The 14,855-nt window shown below is 42.3% G+C and overlaps 1 protein-coding gene across 2 annotated transcripts in view; it reads left to right on the forward strand.

Annotated features, from left to right (window-relative positions):
• The first annotated feature begins 668 nt into the window (after window positions 1–668).
• The window catches only part of nectin3a (nectin cell adhesion molecule 3a), a 29,735-nt gene continuing 15,548 nt past the window's right edge, over window positions 669–14,855 (forward strand). For both annotated transcript variants that reach the window (XM_076100152.1, XM_076100153.1), the window contains exon 1: window positions 669–1,136. In XM_076100152.1, the coding sequence (XP_075956267.1) occupies window positions 1,049–1,136 (88 nt within the window). In that variant the 5' untranslated portion in view covers window positions 669–1,048. The remainder of the gene's footprint in view (window positions 1,137–14,855) is intronic.

Below are 14,855 nucleotides of genomic sequence, written 5' to 3' on the forward strand. Positions count from 1 at the left end.
TAATGTTTTTAAGAGGTGAATGATGGTCTAGTTGCCAATGGTAATCAACCTCTGATATGAGAATATTTGTGCATCGCCCTGCTACTGACCTACTGTCGCTAAGTACATTCATGTGTACTTTACTTGAAAATGTCCATGTCATGCAACTTTATACTTGTATTCCACTATAATTTTTAATGATTCTCAATTGTTAAGATCGACCTCACCTGGACAAGCTACACAGTAAAATGATACACATGAAGGCATCAACATTAATATTATAACACTATGATATGAAATTGTTACGCAGTTTTTGTGCATTGGGTATTTTGATATATTTTACTAATATTACAATATTTAACTAAGTACTATTTTCAATGCCAGACTTTTACTTTACTTATACACAGTGGTGGAAGAAGTAGCCTACTAAGATCTTTAAAAAGCAGCAATACCACAGTGTAGAAATACTCTGTTACAAGTAAAAGTCCTGCATTCAAATGTTTACTGAAGTAGAAAAGTGTTAGAATCTAAATATAGACCTTCTTAAAGTACTACAAGTAAAAGTACTCATTGTAGAATGGCTCATTTCAGAATCTCATATATTATACTGGATTCATATTTGGATGCCTTAATACCTCTTTAATGGTAAATGTGGAGCTAATTTGAACTACTTTATATAGGTGGATTATTTGAGTAAAATTAACTATATTTTCCCCTGAAATGGAGTGTAGAAGTAAAGATAGATAGAGAGATAGATAAGATATAGCGATACATAGATAGATAACATAGATAGAGAGATAAGATAGATTGAAAAAACAAACAACGAAGTTAACACAACAACTTCTATCACCATTGTCATTACATCCCAGAGGTGTCCAGTGGCTGTTTATGTGTGCGCGCACACAGACAGTGTGCGTTTTGTTTGTTGTCCAGCAGAAGTGGTACAACCCACGCGGATCGGTCGCTATGGAGAGCAGCTCCTCAAGAGCGCGAGCCAGTAGCCACAGAGAGCGCGGACGAGCGAGGAGGAGGACCAGAACGTGCCAAAGCGCACAGACAGACAGGAACCATGGAGAAAAGATCACCGATCAGGAGGACTTGGCCATCTAACGGACTGCGACTTTTAACGTCACTGCTCACCTTTTACGGACTCACCTGTAAGTGAACAGTTTCTTTGACGTTTTTGCCCACGCTACTTTTGAGGCCATTGAAAGAAGTTGCACCCCGGGAGCTGCTACCGTTAGTCACCCGATTCAAAACGACGAGCCCGGGCTCACGCTCGTCCTCGTCGTGTTGAAACCGGGCTGTGTTCCGTTCAAAGCGTGCTAGCTTTATTTATTAAGCTAACGACTCCTGTCTGTGAACAGTTCACATCACGTCGGTAGGAAAGTACGTGAGCTAGCTGCTGTGGTCAGCTCACCGCGTTAGCTAAACCTCGTCTTTCACGTTTCAATACAACTCCGTTAGCGTGACACTATCGCTCACGTTTAACTTGCACCCGACGAAAAGCAACAGCTAATCACACACACAGGCAAACTCAATTAAAGTTAGATGTTCACGCACAATCACTCCACTCGGGACGGGAGACAACTTTAAGCGCAGCACTGATTTTGTGGTAATCATATACGCACATTCTCGAGCCCAACGTGTACGTTATTTCTAATGTGTGTCCCATCATTTCTTCGCTGACATTACTCAGGGAGTTTTGGGGGAAATGCCCACTCAGATAGAAAGTCATTGAGGAGCAGCATTGATTCGCGGTGTACTAAAACAGAAGCGGAATCGAGCATTGCTTGCGGTGACCCACGGTGAGCAAAGAGGAGCTCCTTTGTGAAAAGTTTGCCCGGCGGTTGTTGGATACAACGTTGCGTGAGAGGAGACCTCTCCGCTTTAGGCGTGAGGGGTGGAGGGGAAATGAAGACACATTTTTAAGGGAGGCACTGCAGTCGTAGAGTCTCTGGAAGTATCGACCTGCAGGTTGGGCTGCATGCCAGACAAGAGTACACAGAGCACCTTCAAGTCTCCGTGCTGTCCCGAGTGGTGCAGCTGGATCCCACTCTCCTGGGCTGGCATGTGACAGGCCTGCTAAAACAAAAGAAGAAGAAGAGACAAACATTGATGGATACCAAAGTAAATACAGCCCAGGAATGCACCGTTGCACCATGCAATCAATCCAAATCAGATATGCAATGACATCAAACCATTTCTGCATCGCTAACACGGTAATGAGTGCCATACTAGTATGACAGCCAATTGGCATCCGCTACTGATGGGGCTGTAGCTGTTGTGTACTGATCATCTTCAGATTCTTTTCTCAATCAATGATCATCTCTTGGAGAATAAAACATGAGAATTATTTTAAAAATCAGACTCAAATCTTTCAAGATTAAGGAAACCATATATATGGAAAATATTTGTTTTTACAGAAACAAGCAATAACCAAATTAGTTTTTTTTTTCATGAGCGTCACTATAAATAGTTTAATGAATTGTGACCAATACATGTACTCAGTGGTATATGTTCTAGTTGAAAATAAACATCTATTCATTAGTCGACAAACTGTGTAAAAGAGACACTTTCTGAATTACTTCATATCTTTGGGCTTTCTGTTAAAACTAAAACATCAATACGATAATACAGGCTGATATTAACTGATGGTAGAGTCATTGGTCAAGCTCCTGTTATGTGTTTCAGCTGCCACCAGTGTCCCATCTGTCATGTGCACACTCACACTTGCAACACATACTTTTACAAAGACCTCTTCATACCATACTTTTTCTGTCTGTACCCACAAAACGCTGGTTCATAAATCAACACAGGGAACCGATAAACAACGCATTGTTGCAAACTAAATTGATGAGCCAAATGTGCTGTTTGGTGTGTGTGTGTGTGTGTGTGTGTGTGTGTGTGTGTGTGCAGGTTTTCACTTCAACTAGTCACCTCGACAGCCAAACGAGCTGGTCATTAACACCGAGGACAAACTAGCCAACGCAGGTTGGTGTCGTGTTTGGAAGAGAAACGGCTGCAGGTTTTTTGACTGTCAATAACATATGGTGGAGCCCATGTGGCCCAGGCCTACTGTGTTGTGTTTACCAGAGCACAAGTGTGCAGAGGGAACTCGTGTCAAAAATTGTTGTCATTTTCAGATTCCCTGTAGTGTAGACGGGGCTGTGAGGAGGGGATCCATTCAAGGCGTGGCTACAGGCGCTGAGCTCTGTAATTGAAGACCAAAGTTTTGTGGTTTCTTCTCTCTGCGCTGCATGATTCATAATCTAAATAAATAATGTTGTAATGGAGCCACCTAAATTACAGACTCAAAACAGAAATAGATTTGAAAAAGCAGTGCACTCACTGAGCAGATTTGTTCCTCATTGAAGTTAATGTGGTTATTAATTGACAGTAAAATATAGCCAGAGACAATATTTTTATCATTGTAAATATGAATCAAGTAGCTACGTCTTTGTCACCACAGGGCACATCGGGTCAAGACATGTTTTTGGGGCATTTTGTCTGGCGCAGGTGGTTGGATAACTTAGTGTCGTTGTCAGTCTGAACACTACAAAGTAGACCAACTTGTGCTCCGCTGACTAAATATGCCTGCAGATGCAAACATTTCACTAATGTCTGGTGTTAATTATCCACACTAGTTATTTTCTATCAGAATTATACACAAGAAAGGGCGTTAAAGTACGTTTTAGCATCGGATTGACATCTATGGATCGCAGCTGTGCCATTCATCTGATCCTCTCATTTCATCCTAAAACTCAGCTGTGGAGCAGCAGACTGAGAACTCCTAATCACATTAAATGCACGCAGTGTGTTTCTTTTTGAAGGAAGGCCATCAGCAGATGAGTGTGCCGCTTTATTGTGGGGCACGGAGGCAGTGTGTCTGTGTGTGTGTGTGGGGTGGGGGGGGTTCAGGGAGCAGGCTGTGGTCACCAGCTTATGTTGACTCCACCCTTCGCTTCCTCTTCCCCCGACAGATGTGACTGACTGTCGGCGGCTTTGTGTGGCAAGCTGCTCCCTGGTGGTCCCTCCCATCAGTAAATTCAGAGCTGTAACCCCCAGTTTTAGCTGATCCCCGGGCTCGTCTGTAGCCAGGATGAATAAAGAGACATCGCCGAGACACAGTAGTCCATCGCTGATTACTTTCAGCACACTGGTTTCACAAGTCCATTGAGGACTGCCTGCACCAACCTGTTAGACCTGAATTACCCGAACCACAGATACTGTGTATTATACTTTATAATAGGGGGTCTGAAGACAGCACTAATTTCCATTCATTTCAATGAAAGTTACTCGCTCAACGAATTACAAAAAAAACTATTTATTCCTTATTTGCATATATGCATTAGTGAAGTGAAGGTTTTAAAGAAATTAAGAATAAAACATCTCAATACAAATACTTCGTCTTGGGGTAAGGATTTTAAATCTTTTGCCTAGCGGGATAAGGCTGGTGATATTTACTTTTCTTATCATCAAACAAATCTAAAGACTTCTACAATGAATTGAAGGCCAAGTCATGATTTTGTTTATTCTTCCATTGTTGTCCGGAAACTAAAAACACATAATTGAGCCCCACCACTGCACTGGGTGACATGACCCTACAGCACCACGATCATCACGGCCTCCAGGTTATTTTGAGTCAATCCCACATACACAATGCTGCATAAATACTAGCTAGCTCACCAAATAGGAGGTTATAGTCCCCAACAAATGCACTGCACATGTAGTCCTGTTTGAGTTTGCTCAAAAGTACAGCTGTTTTGGGGAAGTGCCTTTTTTTTTCATTATTATGTCAACTTTCTTCCCAGGCCAATTGTTACCAGTCATTAAGACCAAAGTGCGTTGGTAATTAGCCATTCAAAATTGGGAGGAAAAGGGGGAACATGCAAAAAAAATACATAGAAAATGCTATTATTAGGGATGCTATTTTGTTAGCTAGTATGTGTTGTCTACTGCATAAATCTTGGATAGACAGGAATTGACTGTTTCAATCACTGAGTCATAGGAAACTACACAGGAAAATGGCTTCCAGATATTTCCACGGTTAATTACCTACTGTGAATGAACACAGGGAAACCTTTTTCAAACCGCTTTTTTTGCCTGCTGTTTTCCAGGAGTCAGTATTTTCCCCTGAAGTTGGGGTCACTCGGATACACTGTGGCTTCACAGTCCATATTAAAGAAGTATACAGGCAGGGTGTGCACAGTCAGCAGTTTGATCCCCCCAGGAGGGGAGCACCGGGGTTATGGGAAACAGGTGTGGCTGCTTCTCACCACTCACTCCTATTTGTTTCACTCATTCAGCTGTCAGGTGGTTATGATGTTTGGGATGCGCACACAGTCGGTTGTATACACTGACACGCCCCCCTACCACCCAAGTGGGAGATTATTAACACCCACCAGTCAAACACTGGGAGGTGCTGACTGGAGCAAGTACGCTTTCAGTAGTGTTGTCCTATTTGCTTGTACACAAGGATTGGTAACATATGTGGTACTGTGGCTAATGGAAAGAATCTCTTGGAGGCTTAGGCTGTAAAGTATAGTACTGTGTTGTTTTTTTATACCGTGGTACATTCCTGACGTTTCACCGGGGTATACGGTACATGACAAGTCTAGGCTGAGGCCACACCAGCAGATTGTAAGATAGCTGCGTTATTTTTGTTTCAGAAGTTTGGCAAAATGTTCTGTGTTCTTGCCTCGCTGTTGATGACTGTAAAATGAGGTTATATGGAACCAGTAGTAGAGGTGAAATGCTGCCCCCTATTTCTTTGGAGCACGTAGTCAGATCTTACCCATTAAACCTTTAAGAAGCAGAGGAGCGTCTATGTTTATGAGGGTATTGAAAATCACACCTTCGTAGTTTCTAAATACCCTGGTATACCGTAATACCCTGATACTGCCCAAGCCTAATCTCTTGTTTTCAGGACTGCTGCAGCTTGGGTCCCTCAGTACACTCACCTACACCCTAGTTCTTAGGTCTCTAGCACCTTGTTTATTCAGTGTCCAACCCTCTGTCTTGTGTTAACAATGGAGAAAAAAAAGCATTTTGCTCAAGATATCTGGACAATTTCCGCAAAGCCAATCAACCAACAAAGTGAATCTAGTCTTTACCATCTGTGTGTCCGTCATATTTTACACATACAAGATGTTTAATCTATAACATACAACTGCATTGAGCAGTGGAAACACAGACAGTATTGGACTTGCTATCCCAGCATCATCATTTGACATCATTACCATGTTGTCAGCACTTAAGTCCAAGGTTTCCAGGTTTCAGCACCCTCTGCTCTCAGTGTGTGTGAGATAACGTCAGACACTGAAACCAAGGGAAGGAAAGACTTGTCCCCTGTTCCAGAGTTCCCTGGTTTGGCTTGCTGAGCAGCCCTGGTCCTTGATGCAGATATATTGCGGTAATGGAACAGGATTTTGCACAACTGTGTGTCTGCTGGTATTCAGCCAAATGATTCTGTATTCCCCTGTCATCCCCCTGTAGTTTGCATTCTTCTGCTTTAGTTGCTGATGGCCTCTTCATTTTCAAATAGACTGTAAAGCTTAGTCATAGATTACTGCTCACTGCCGACAGACATGATATTTCAATGTGGTTGGTGTTTTTGGCCTCTACTTGAGTTGTAAAAATGATCGTAACAAAGTGGCAAGGTCTATTTATGGCTTAAACATGTTAGAATATCATATTGCATGAATTTAATTACATTTAAAGAGGAGAGCATCAGTTTAAAGGTTTCTTCACTCTACAACCCAGAGCTGTTAGACCAATATAAATGGGAGTACTACGGCCTTTATGTACTCAAAATATTTGTCTTTTACATCCAAGTGAGCTTCATATTATGGGAGCACTATGTCAAACCAGACGTGTAACCTGAGTCCCAGAAGAAATACACTTGGATGTTGTCTTACTGACTTTTTCCTGATTCTCTGTGGACTTAACAGTGTGGGAGGGAGGCGTGTAGTACATTGCAAAGAGGGGTGTTGACAATATTCCCCTTCGATTGAAGTCTAGACGAAGTTGTACAGGATGTAGGGGAATAAAATGGCATCACGGACCGAGCGGTTTGGCTAAATGATTTGCATTGGCATGTTGTCAAGTACATGTTTTTCTGTGAGGTCACTATAGATGCGCCGTAGTCAGCTGGGATTTTGTTTTTATCCAAAGCGACCCCGGCACCTACATCTCCGAGTTCTCACCGGTCAAAGTGGGTGGTAAGTACGAGTCAAGAGTAACATTTTAATCTGTTGCAGAAACGGGGTGAGAGTTGCCGGGAAAAGTGGGTGTGCCGGGAAAATTAACCAGGATAATGCTGCTGAAATGCCACACTGACCAAAGTACTTACTGTCTTTATTGACCATCGGGTGCACGGAGTACAGAGGCAGACTTTCTTTGGACTGCTTTACTTCCTCTCTTGTTGTGGAGTGGGGTTTGCTGGTATGCAGTGATGCTGAGTGCTCAAGAAAGTTTAAAACACCTTCCTCTGTCGATGCATTTCTACAGGCTGTACGGCGGGAGCTGCATCGCCACCAAAATATATGTTTAAAAAAAGAAATGCTCTAATGAGTTAAACAGCTCACTGAACACAGACTAGTTTTAAAAAATACCTTCATAACAAAACATAAGTTGTTTGCTTTTAGTCTGTCATGCATCTCACTGGATAAAGGTGTATTGTTCACCAGCTTCCAGTATTCCTCTTAACACCAATACATACAAATCTCCTAACATTCCGTGTTAACACTACCTCAGTGTTTGCAGCCTTCACGTGACGATCACTGACATCATAGATCACTCAACAAAAAGGTTGTTGACAGAAACGGGGGTCCTGCAAGAAATCTAAAATTGGACACTGATGGGAATGATTTTAAAGGAAAACAGTGTAATTCCCTCTGGGCTCTCTGTGGCATATGGGAAACTATGTTTCCATTATGTTAGGTCAGCCTAATGAAAGTACAGTAGCCCATTTAGAGCCAGTGAAGGGCAGTGGAGTCTGTGATTAGTGCAGAACCCGTTCCCTATTCTCAGCAAAGCTCCACCCAACAAGGGCATGATCTATTTCTGTCTTAATGAATGGAAATTGAGCTTGCTTTTATTATTTATTTATTTTTTATTTTTTAATGGACAGTGATTTGTAAATTTGCAGAGTGTCTAAAAACAATGCATGATTCTTAAATTATAATTGTTTTAGGTTAAACTGGCCCATATGTGTGAATGGTTCATTGCTGGTTTTACACTTGAACATTGTTAAGAAGACTTCCATGAGGAAAATGACATTTGCTTTTCTTTTCACCTGATTGTTTGGGAGCACAGTTGAGTGGGACACGTTGGTGGTATCTTTGCTGTGGGAATGTTGCCCACAGATGTAACTGCGGTGAGTCCAAAGTTGAGCAAATGCCAGTTTTGATTACATGACGCCAACATACAATTAATCTTTTATTATCGCACAGGCTAATGTGGAGAGTTGGACCTTGACGTATCATTGGTGGCCTGTCTGTGCTGTCTTTTGTTTGGCTTAATGGTGGATTTTAGCAGATGCTGTGAATAATTTACTAAAATCAATTAAACAGATACTAGGCCAACCGTAAAACAGCACTCTACCGTAGAACAGCACTTGTTCTGAATGTATAAAGGCTTCCGTTGTCAAAGCGTGATGTCTGTCTAATGTAGTAAATGTCTTAAACATTCATTCCCGTCTGTCAGCGTCTGAGACGAGATCAAGTTATTTTTTGAGAACACTCAGCTATCTAAAAGAGGACCGGAGCAGTAAAGGATGTACTTGATGAGCAAGCACACCCTGAGACAAACATTTCTACCCTAGTGCAATTTTCCACACTACTGTGGTGGGCTGGTGAGTGCAGTGCAGTCTCTATTAGCATTAACGTGCCAGGGATGTCATGCACTTAAGCTCTAATTGAGAAAGACTCATCGTAGCTTCTCCCCTGAAAATAAAAACACAGACATTTAAGTCACTTATTCACACAGCAGCTTAAAAAAAATGAATTGACTATCTGTGACTTTTTCAATTGTTCCAAAATTGTACATTTTGTCAAACCTGCCCATCTCTGGGTCCATAGTACCGTGTTCACATTCTGAAATAGCCTCCATCAAACCCCCCACAACAAACAATAACAGATCCCACACAATACGGCCGGACGCTGTAGTGTAGGAGTGTTTGTGTTTCCTCGATACACAGAGGCAGACATTGTCCTTCACAAGTTCTGCAGCACAGCTGTAGTTAACTCCGATGAGAGGTGGTAACCTATCCTGACACTCTGTATGTCAACACTATTGATCTAATTCTTTTAAGCATGGATCTTTAATCAAATGTGACCTGGATGAGACGGGTACAGAAGTCTACTTTGCTATGGGGGACTAATGAGAAAAAGGGCTGTGAAGAACACAGTGACATGTGAAAGAGGCCCGCACGCCCCCTTTTTTTTAAAGGCCTGTCAGCCTGCGTTTGTCTCCACCATGATTTAGCCCACTGAAAAAGCCTCACACCCTCTCAGGATACAATGCTAGGAAGGAAGGGGGTAGATTAGAGCTGGTGTAGGGACTAATGGTTTCTTCGCGCTGCACAAATATTTCTTGCAATAAAGGCGTGCTATAAAACAAGCAATACACCACTTGGCCTATCCTGTCTCTGACTGATTGAGTTATAGGTCTCACCAAAGTAAAGCATTGGTCTGGGGGGGGGGGGGGGGCTGTGTTCGGCATATAGGCATTGTCTGCTTGTCCCTGGTCGCCTCTTTAGAGAGTAACAATAGCAAACAAATGGCTCCACACTGCCTATTGACTTCTTTGAGTTTCAGTGTTTGAAGGCAGAGAGACGGCTCTCAGAGAACGCAGGCTCTAGTAGAAGATTTATTGATGAAATTGGGAAAGCAAAGTCCCAACTGTTACCATTTGTGTTATTTTCCACGTATGGCTGCTGAACACAAGGAATGGTTCAATTGTTTTTCACTTGTTTTGGGTTGGAAATGGTGTTGAATCTAGTTTGCCAATGCAGTTTTCAAATGCATGTCAATGAACATTGTTCTTTACCTTAAGAATAAGATAGACGCTTAATAGTAAGCTAATGTTGCCATTGGCCTATTCTAGACGAAAGGCCTTTAGTGCTTGCAGTGAGCATGAATTACTGCACTCATTAAACAGTAATGAAACACTGCCCTTCAGCCTGTGTTCACCTCCTACTCACAAATTACCGAAGCAGGAAAGGAGTTGAGGACTAGCCCTGGTCTGGTGCATCTTGGGTTGCTCGCTAACCTCTTGAAGCGGAGAATGACAGGAAACAGCCAAACCCACCTTCCACCAGTTCAGGAGTTTTTTTTTTAAGCTATAAACTAAATGATATAACTGCACTATGATGAAAGACATTAATGTTGGTGTTAGTATTGACATTTCTTTGCAAATCTATAAGAATCTGCATTTCGTGGTTGAAAATGGCCGCAAACAGCATCTACTGTTTTAAATCAGCCCTAATCTCACAAAGACACTTCTTAGATGGAGTCGATCATCTGCGACATGAAATAAAATAATGTTCCGCCCTCTATTCAGACCCCCCTCCTCGCCTCTCCCCACACTGTCTATCGTTTTACGCCTTGCCCACTTTTGTTTTAGCATTTTTCTAAATAATGCAGTTGGTGGATTTAGCCTCAGACCTGGGGGTGAAGTTAAACTTTAATGCCATTTTACATGAATATATTTACATTTATACATCAAAATGAACAGTTAAAATGTTTGAATTGCTCTTCACAGGGTCATTATGGTTCATTGCTACTTGGATCTTATTTTCATAGGTTGTGCCATTGCTTCCATAGATTATGACAACATAGATTCTCCAAGTAACTGCTGAGATCTGAGAAATCAGGAACGTCACTAAAAAAGTAGTTCGACAGGGAGGTTCAACAAACCTTGTTCTCTGTTTAGAAATGACAAATGTCAGAAGTCAGCAAGTACAAGTCGCCCATATTTGAAGTGGTCATGTCTCCAGTCTGATCTTGAGTGCACACCTGATAGTTATGTGGTTTGTTTAATCACAATTATGGCTTTCCATAATTAAATGAACACGATAGACTGCCGTTTAAAGTCTGTGCCACGTAGAAAACTGCATATTTAAATAACGCGCTTTCTAAACTAGCAGCCAACCACCAGGGGGCCATCGAGATGTTTTGTCCGCACTTTAGTGTAGCTGTCATGCCGCTGGCTGCGCGTACACCCTAATGCAGCAGCCTGTGAAAATGTTGCAGACGCAGTCCAGAACAAAAGAGAAATATAGTATAAAGCAGACGGGCAAAACGAAAAAACACTGAATTCAGGGGGAGAAACTTTTGTCTTATTTTCATGCGAAGATTTGTTAAGTAGCAGGAATGTAGCACAACGAAGAAGTGAAAGCAGTGCTGTTTATTTGAATGTCAAAGTGCATACAAATATATTATAAAAATATTATAAAATACCCCCGGCATAGTACACAAAACATTAATGTCAGCTAGCCAACGTTGGCTGCAACATTATTTCAAGATATATTAAAAATAATAATCAGTTGGCCATGAACATCAAAGGAGCATACATTGTGTATGTTTATTCAAACTGTAAAATGTATCTAGCTCAACGTTACCTCGTTAAATCTGCCTTTTCTTTCTTGATATCTGGTGAGGTCATCTCATCCTCTCCCCTGGTTGGGCCTCTGGCTGAGGAGGAACTGCTGTACTCGCACTGTTTATTCGGTGATGACTTCGCAAGTCATCCTCAAAGTTGAGAGCGAGCTGACGATCGTTGATTTAAATTCGGTGGAATGGACAGCACTGAGCAGTCCTGCAATTGCAAAAAAAAAATTTGTGAAGTAGCGGGGCAGCAAAGTGTCGAACAGAAACACCGAGACTTGAGTGAGAACTAAACAATGTGTTTATCATAAACCATAAATATGGTGACCAAAGATTTAGAAGAAAAAAGTTTTTAAATCGGCAACCAATGCTGAAGTCGGGGATCTCATCATTCTAAATTATATTGTCGGCACAAATCAACCACCCTGGCTTTGTAGTGCTCCCTATGCGTGTGTTTTTATCAGTAGTTTTGACTCGGTGGTCTGAACCACTCTGTCAAACTGTCATGTAATATCAGCTTGTGGAACTGATTGACATAGCAGAGCAACATTTGTATGTCCGAACACAGTTCACGCTCTTCACTTCTTTACTGCTGTCCATCTCACTCCTGTACTTCCTCCCAATAACTGCCCTATTTCTTGCTTTGTGTCCTTATCCCTTCTTGCCTCACTGTATTCATTTCTGAATGCTGAGCACTCAGAGTTTCCTCTTGCTTCGGTCCTAAACCACACTCCCTACTGCATAGATTTCATGTCTGCATTCTTCTCATGTGAGGTCTTCAGATCAGTCCCTCATGAGTGCTGTTTGACATGATAATCTCTGCACAGAGTTTGTCTACATGGACATGACACATTGCTGCATTGTGAATGTTTCTGGCCTCGGATCTCTCCCGTCTCGCACGGTTCTGACATGCAGTTCATCGTTCATTGCGACAAGCTCAAGCCAGGAGACGGCCTCCTCCTTTTGGGGAGGTCGGGGCCGGAGCGGGGTCAGGTCCGGGTAGGTGGAGATCTTGGCCGACGTGGAGTGTTTGAGCCGGTTGCCAGGCAAAGAGGAAGGTTTTGATTTACCATTGCGTCTTTCGAGCAGCTTGTCGCAATTAGTGATGTCAGGAGGGAAAGAAACAAATATGAAGCATTTCTTCAAAGGGAAGGAATAGCCTTCCCATGAGTTCATTCTTTCCTCGGGTTTGTCGAGTGAAAGAGGGGGCAAAAGTGCAGCTTGTTCCTCCTCGGGACAAAGTAGGTTTTGCAGGCCAGGGTTCTTCCTGTTTGAGTAAATAGGTTGCAAATGATCAAAACAGTGACACAGCCACCAAAATATAGTTTGTGTCCCGTTAAAATGTGGAACCTTATTTGTTTACTGGATAATCTGGATAACCAGTAATGAAACCAGTGACCGTCCTGACCCGTGCCTCTGCTCTGCAGCAGCCTGTTTCCTCAAAGAAACCACATGACAGCTCTGTTTAACGCACTGCCTCCATTACATTTGCCTGCAGTATTTTAGATAATATTTCAAGGAGCTCTAGTTTGCGAGCTCTGGCAGTGTTCTTCACTGCCTCAGACTAGCAGTGCCAAGTTTCCCCACTCTCCTCATGGCTGTAGGTGTCCCATGCAGAGGCCATCTGTCTCTCCTCCCATAATGGTAAGGGTGGAGTCCTCTTTAAGCACCCCCCTCCCTCCCTTCTCCCCCCTACTTGCAGCAAAACAAACAGAACATAGCATAGATGGAGTCCTGTTTCTTTGAATGCTTTGCGAGCCCTGAAAGGTGACACACACGGAGATAGACCAACTATGTACGGTAGCAGTTGGGAGTGTAGTGTCAGGTAGCTGCAATATGTGGAGCATGTCACGGAGAAGCCGGGTCCGAGACACGCGTCTGCATGGCATGTTAGTTTACCACTCAGACAACCGGTGCTGCAGGAGGATAACATTTATAGTCTTGTAACAGTTAACATATGTATTGACAAATATTTATTTCACTGACAGGCTTTTTTTCATGGTACAAGTTTATTATATTTTGTTCAAGAAAAACGAATACGTTGCTCTAAGGTGACAACAAGCAGCTGTTGTGTCAGCTCAGATGGCTCTGACCCTGATTCTCCCCCACACCACCAGTGCACCCAGAGGAGTCCGGCAGACGCAATGCAAACACAGGGCAACACATGCACTGCTAAGCACATTACAGCAGTGTGGGTCTCTTTCTTTTTTTAGACCAGGCCATGAATCATAGCTGGGTGAAAGATGTAAATGCATCCCGGAATTATCTTGAAGAAATAAGCCAAAGTGACTTTCCCAAGTGAATGACCAAAGAAAAGGCATGTTTGGTTAAATGCTTTAGTTTAAAAGGTTAAGAGCCTAAATACAGTGCTGATAAGATTAGTTTACACAGTGAGGAAAGGAAACCAAGCTAAAATATTTTGAAAATGTGGGTCAGCAGAGAAAGAAAACAAACAGGAAAAGCAAAGTATTATAGCACAGCATGACCCTGCACAACACAATGCAACATACATTTAGGACTCAGCAGCCATTCAAACAAAATGCCAGACTCTTACACACATGGGAAGAGAGAAACTGTGTGTGTGTGTGTGTGTAATCACTGAAATTACAGGGGAGGTAATGGGCCAGCCTCCTTTGGCTATATTCCTCACAAACCAAGATAGCATTGCTGTGGCTTACCGCTCAGATTCATGCCAAAGACTCAAAATACCAGCCAGTGGAGCACTTTTATAAGCTCTACTCCATACACATCCGAGACTACGTACGAAGTGGAAATTTATGGCTCCCAAATATAGCTTACTCGGCGCAACTGTGTCAATACTACTGAGGCGTAGCGTTTGAATATTTTGAATGAAATCTACTTTTTACATTTTATCTCTAAAACTAATATTTTCACCGTGTCTATTGTACTATTTACTCTACAATTAACTGTTGAATTGGTAGAGCCTCTTAAAAATGTCAAAGCGTCCATAATTCTATGAATGAAACATTTGTTGAATTATGCTCACAAAAAACACTAAGCCTTGGGTGGATTTTTTTCCCCATTCGGGGCTGTAGACATAACCTGTAATTTAGGATTTATTTCAGGTTAGGTTTGCAAAGATTCTGCATTCATTCCCATTGAGTTGTTTTTTTAGTTTTTTTGCTACAACCCGTCAGCTGTGATTCAGTACAGTACAGCTTGCACGCCTGGAACACAGAAACGCTTCAGTGTTACAATTGTGATTTATTTTGCTGCGACCTGAACTCCGGCATTTGTTGTCAC

This window comes from Anarhichas minor, unplaced genomic scaffold (genome assembly GCF_050575085.1).
Source record: "Anarhichas minor isolate MPS153535 unplaced genomic scaffold, ASM5057508v1 ptg000026l, whole genome shotgun sequence".
Taxonomy (NCBI): Eukaryota; Metazoa; Chordata; class Actinopteri; order Perciformes; family Anarhichadidae; genus Anarhichas; species Anarhichas minor.